The 6311-nt window shown below is 38.6% G+C and overlaps 1 protein-coding gene across 1 annotated transcript; it reads right to left on the reverse strand.

Annotated features, from left to right (window-relative positions):
• Window positions 1-1078: 1078 nt before the first annotated feature.
• LOC141811467 (CLIP-associated protein-like) lies at window positions 1079-2420 on the reverse strand. Its single transcript, XM_074699496.1, has 4 exons — window positions 2088-2420; window positions 1870-2004; window positions 1701-1763; window positions 1079-1249 (listed from the first exon to the last, which is right to left on the reverse strand). The coding sequence occupies exons 1-4, from the start codon at window positions 2418-2420 to the stop codon at window positions 1079-1081; spliced, it is 702 nt and encodes a 233-aa protein (XP_074555597.1).
• Between the last annotated feature and the right edge of the window lie 3891 nt (window positions 2421-6311).

The raw sequence follows: 6311 nt of genomic DNA on the forward strand, positions 1-6311 counted from the left end.
GCATTTGTAAAGTTGCAATATCTCGGTCCACATCTCCCTAACATTTTCGAGGACCATGTTGCAGTGGCGATCAAATGCTCTAACTTGACCAAGTAGTTTCTTGTTGTTCCTGCAATTAATAAGCACCTGTTGCAGAAAAGCATGGATGATCTTCTAACACTAAAGTTTGTAACAGCAGAAATAGAAAGCAAAGACAAATCACATAATTCATAAAAACACAACAGATGCCACAAAGCACACTTAGGCACTATATATGTTTCTATAAGTGATGGAAGATGATTTGCAGATAAGTATGAGGCAAAAGAACTCTTAAAACAATGCCAATTGTCAGCATCCATAGTCTTTTATTCAAAATATAAGCAAATGAAACATCAGGTTTAATTTTCGCTCTTAAATTCAAACATATAAATTAAGATTCGAATTTGCAGGAATTATTTTATTTTCCAACAGGAATTTGCTCCAAACAAGCTACATGAAAATTGCTTAGATTCCAACAACACCTATGTATGATATGGAAAAACATGCGCTAGAGAAAATAAGGAATGCAAAAGTTCAAGTGTCACGTCTTGCAAAGATGGATAGTCAAGAAACATTATTTAGAGAACAATTGTTCAAAGGACTACTATAAAAGACTTAATAAATAACATGATATAGACTGACCAAAGATCAATATGTAAGATACTACTGCAATTGTCTCCAAAAATATCATTACCTGTGACAACACCTTTGACTTAGTTGTTACTTCTAGTTGTGCCCTCATCAGCTCTTCCTAAAGAAGAGAATAGTAAATAATAAGAATTTATGACTAATAGTGTTGTGGGAAATATAAGTGAATATCACAAAACTCTGCCACTTGAAGAGCATGCTCAGTTTTGCGTATCCTAAGCTTTTGCTCCTCATTTGCCTTCTGGAGCTACAAGAGTAAATTTGGGAAAAGATATATAGTAGGGGTAATGAATGGGGAACAAGGCTATAATTTGTCGGTGGCTATCACGAGGTCATCAAATGTTATAAAGTGTCTATACTTGTCCTTCCTGTGAACAGGCAGACACCACCTAATGATTGCCTTTTCCCTTCTTCAGGAGCCACCTCCGATCACTTCTAATTTCAGACAGCCACCCTCCTCTCCTAATCCCAAGCCACTGATTGATGACCCACACCCCACTGCCTTCCCCTTCCAAGCACTATTCAACTTTTCTAGTTGAAGAGTGAGTAGCATTTGCAGGGTGCTGAAATTGTGAAAGATGGCCTTGAAAACACTTACACAATACATTACCATGTGGCTTTTACAGCATTGTTATCAGGAGAATGTTAATAATCCTCAAGTAGATTGGATTCGCCTCATCTTAGAATAACTTGAGGACCCCTGATGAAATAGTGGTGCACAAATGAGATAATAATGGATAAGCAGAGGAGGATCCAAAAAATGTAATAACCTGTATACCTCAATGTGCTTCTTTTTTGTGTTGCAAATTATGGCAATGTACAAAATTACCTAGATAGATCCACTCAATGTATAGAATATAAAGGGGGTCTATGGATTATTATTTTTTCCTTTTTGCATATAAGCTCAAATTGTTGTCCTTCTACTCCAATATTTCGTAACATACTTTGGCTGTGAATTTAAGTAACAAAAATTGGCATGTTGCTTTAGTCTCAAATCAGAGATAGATTATAAAGAGATTAGCACGGTGTCTAACCTCAATACATGAAGTAGCAGCTTCTTTTACACCCTGGTTAGAATCAGTTAACAACTGCAAAACCTGCAAACAGACAGGAAACAATAAATTAATTGACCTGTGAAATTCAATGTGAAGATGCAAGCACTGAAAAATAAAGAATGCCTTTCAAAATCAAAACTACTCATACAGGAGGTAGAAGAACTCGCTGAAGAGGTAGCTCAGTTGAAGCAAAAAGTCTGATGGCTGTAGTGACAGTCCGTGCAAATTCTTCCCTTACTCTCCAACTTCCTGGTAGTACACAGGTACACACAACGAACACTTCCTGGTAGTACATGACACAAAGCGACCAAAGAACTAAAGAAGTTTCCGACATAAGAAAATGAATGTTTCATAGAAAATTTCAACCTCCATAAGAGTAATCAAAAGCTGCCTGGCCGCGTCACGCACTGACTGTTTCCCGTCTCCCAGCCTCTCCACGACGGCCGGCACAAGGCCATTGAAATGGACCTTCAAATTCTCTCCAGAGAGCACGGCCGCGGCGGATAGCGCTTGGAGCGCACCCTGGGAAACGCGGAAATTGCCGTCCTTAAGGAGATCAATGCAAGCGTCGACGAGCGCAGTGACCTCGCCGGCAGAGAGACCCCTGATTGTAGCCTCCAAAACCTGGTGGAGCCGCTCCACCCCGGCCATCCGCTCCTTGGCGTCCTTGACTCGCACCATCTCCAGCGCCACCTCCATCGCAGCCCCGTCGAGCAGAATATAGTGTATTCTCAACGCTGAAACTTTTCAGCAGAAATGGACTTCACGAGGTTGTAAATTTATGACAAATTATAGCCTCCCACAAGGTCGCGCCGCCGCCTCGCACCGACGCGCCGACGAAGAGCAAGAGAGCGAACGGATGGGGCGGGGAGAAGGACGGCGTAGAGAGGAGCTGCCTGGAGCAGTTGAGCAGGGATCTCCGGCGGCGGCGGGGCGGGAGGGTTTGGGCGGGGCGGGAGGGTTTAGGGCTCAGAGAAATTTGGACCATCCCCGAGCGAGTGTAAGAGGAAACGGAGAAAAGGGCGAGCGCGAGGGTATGGGAAAAAAAAGACGTTACTTTAAAAGAAATTAAAATTAAAATTTAGGGGTTTTTTTAAAAGAAATTAAAATTAATATTATTAATGTTATAATTTATAAATTTTTAACAGCGGACATTGTACGCTGTCAATATAAATTTTTAACAGTGCACATTGTACGCTGTTAAAAATACTTTTAACGGCGCACAATATGCGCTGTCAAAAATAATTTTAACGGCGTACAATGTGCGCTGTTAAAAGTATTTTTAACAGCGTATTATTGTTGCGCGCTGTGGTTGATAAAAATATGATATTATCCGCAGCGCATTTTATTGGGCGCGCTGTCAAAGCAACTATTAACGGCGCGCCTATGATGTGCGCTGCGGATGACGCGCTGCGGAAAGTCATTTTTGTTGTAGTGCAAATAGCAGAATTGAAAACTTGAATTAAGTGCCGAAAAGAAATTTGTCAGAATTGAATCTAGGCAAAACTTATTAGAATGCAGAATTGAAAGATAAAGATACTGGAAATAAAAGCTGAAAGGAAATTTGTCAGAACTTAATCTAGGCAAGTGCCAGAATTAAATCTAGGCAAAACTTGAAAGAAATGCAGAATTGAAAGATACTTGAAATAAGTGGACCAAGGAGGGAATACAAGCTTACAAGACAAAACCGAGGAAGAGGCATTGAAGGGAATTGGAGGACCCATGACAAGATCCAAGACTAAGAGAATGAAGCAAGCTTTGGAAGGTTTAATAATAGAGCTCAAGGAAAAGGAGGATCAATGCACAATGGAGGCAACAACTAAATGGATCACATTCCTTCAACTTGAAAGTGAAATTGGGCCAACATAAAGACAAAACTTGAAGGCCCAAATCTACATGATCCAAGATGCATTCAAGGGCTACAAGTGTCCAATTTTTGTTGATATTTTTGGGGAAATTTTTTGAAATAATTTTTGATATCTTTTGGTGGGTTTTTAAAACTTTTTGGGAGTTTCTAAGCTAGTAGTATGGGAAATAAATGTCATGTATGCATGCATGCATGATAATGGTGCATAATTAGTGCCTAGTGGGTCTTAGTGGATATTAAAAGCTTAGTGAGAAGTTAATGTTTTAACCTCCACTAAGTCTATATATAGGAGAACTCTTGTATGACTAAGGCATGTTGAGTTTGAATGAAATCATAGTTTTCTCTATTGTGAGACCTTCCTTTGGTTCTTAGGCAAAGAACTAATCTTGATCTTATCAAGGCAACTTGTGGCGATCAAAACCCCCATGACTTATCACTCACCTTCTCATCTTACTTGAGTGTGGCGTCAATATCCTTCCCTACATCTGAATATTAAGGTGATCCATTCCAAGGTATTTATCATAAGTGTTGAAAGAAAATTTACCAGAACTTAATCTAGGCAAGTGTCAGAATTAAATCAAGGCAAAACTTGAAAGAAATGCGGAATTGAAAGATAAAGATAGCTGAAAGAAAATTTAACAGAACTTAATCTAGGCAAGCGCCAGAATTAAATCTAGGCAAAACTTGAAAGAAATGCAGAATTAAAAAATAAAGATAGCTGAAAGAAAATTTACAAGAACTTAATCTAGGCAAGTGTCAGAATTAAATCTAAGCAAAACTTGAAGGAAATGCAGAATTGAAAGATACATGAAATAAGTGTTGAAATTTAGCTTTGGCATTAACTTCAAAGCTTATTACAAAATGGAGGAGAACCCATGAAAAGCTTGTTGCAAGAAAGAGGAGAAAACATGAAGTTTTTTTTCATTATTTTGAAAGTAAACATACAAGGTGATTTTATAGTGTGTTACATGAGCCTCTTGAATGTTGTGGCTCCAACGTTCATGTTTTGGAGCATTTAATGCATTAATACATTAATGCATTAAATGCATTTAATGCACTTAATCTTTATGAATATTGTAGCATTTAATGCATTTAATGCACTTCATCATGAAAAAGGATCCTCCTTATTGCTTTATCTTCTTGCATGATAAACAAGATTTGACTTCATCTTTAATTATTTGAGCACTTGAACTTTAACACTCCCCCTCAAGTTAGGTGCATATATGTCAATGGCACCTAACTTGTTAAGGATGTCCTTCATATGTTGAGCAGTGGTGACTTTGGTAAAGATATCAGCTAGTTGATCTTGTCCATTGATAGGATGAGCTGTGATGATCTTTTCTTTAATTTTTTCTCTGATGAAGTGACAATCTACTTCAATGTTCTTGGTCCTTTCATGGAATACTGGATTTGTTGCAATATAACTGGCTGACTGATTGTCACAATATATGCCACGATCTGAGAGATAACTGTCTGAAAAATTTTGGCAGCACCTCCCCAGTATCATTGACAATTCCCTAATACAGACATATAATAAGGTCCACACGACCTATCCATACTACAAAATATAGATTTAGACAAGTAATGAAAGTAAAAGTGACCCACATGGCCACACACACATCCTACACAATGCATAAGAATGAAATTCTAATTCTATACAACAATTAAGGAATACATTCGTAAAGTAATGAAAAATCCAAAGTTTCGTAAGTGGAAACGTAACAAGTACAAGTATGAAATCAAAAATAGGAAACATGCTAAGTCTCAAAATACCGATACGAAATCAGAAAATCTGATACAGTAGAAAGTAAACCAACGATACAAGTATACCACCACATGCTATAAACACATCCAACACACACACAAAGTCCTCGTCGTGAGATGGCATCGCTGGCAGATCTCTAGCATCCTCTATAAGCTCCTACCTGATATATGGGAAGACAGAAAAATCTCAAGGTCCAAAAATATGAGTACAAATACTCAGTGGGTAATACAGAAAGAAAGTGCATGAATAAAGTAAATAGCAAGAGGATAGATACATACCAAAGGTCAACAAGGTATCAATAAAGTCTCTGCAGATAATAAACAACTAACATGGATCTCATGTAATGCACCATATGAATAACATGTCAAACATAGTGCAACAATCAAGAATCAAACAAGTAGACAATCAAAATGCAATATCAGTGCGGTCCAATACATATATATCATGCACATGATGCGCATATGCATGATGCAACTGCTTACACTCACTACAGCACTCATGTATATAATGAGTCTGAGGGTGTCCGACATCAGGAGATCAGTACTCAACACCCTACAATAAGGTAGTCCGGTGATCCAAATTAAGGGATCAGTGCTCCGCGTCCGATGATCCCGTAGCTATGATAAGCTACGTATCCTATGGCCGATATCTGTCTTCTAATACTCATCACTGACGTACCAACCATGTACTCTCCGAGTACCACCCCTATCCGGTGTCGAGGTCAAATCATCGACTCGGCTGCGTACACTGCCATACAGCCGTCGACTATGTTGGTGCAATATTTGCCCCAAGGGCATTGAGTTTCAATGTTTGGCTAAACTATATTTGAAGTTAGGCAATACTTGTGATCTAACATGTGTGATGCAAGTTTGCATTCCTACCTTCCCCAAAACAAATCCTTTTTGCAATAAAACCAACTTGGTTTATTTCCTAATAGCAAATTTGCACGAAAATTAAC

Source organism: Curcuma longa, chromosome 17, assembly GCF_044706935.1.
Source record: "Curcuma longa cultivar G26 ecotype Majalengka, Jawa Barat chromosome 17, ITB_CL_G26_1.1, whole genome shotgun sequence".
Lineage (NCBI taxonomy): Eukaryota > Viridiplantae > Streptophyta > Magnoliopsida > Zingiberales > Zingiberaceae > Curcuma > Curcuma longa.

Coding starts and splice junctions, on each gene's coding strand:
- LOC141811467 (XM_074699496.1), bottom strand. CDS start 2,420: ATGGAGGTGGCGCTGGAGATGGTGCGAGTCAAGGACGCCAAGGAGCGG. Junction 2,005..2,087: donor TTTTGATTACTCTTATGGAG/GTTGAAATTTTC, acceptor ATGTACTACCAG/GAAGTGTTCGTTGTGTGTAC. Junction 1,250..1,700: donor CTGCTACTTCATGTATTGAG/GTTAGACACCGT, acceptor AGTGTTTTCAAG/GCCATCTTTCACAATTTCAG.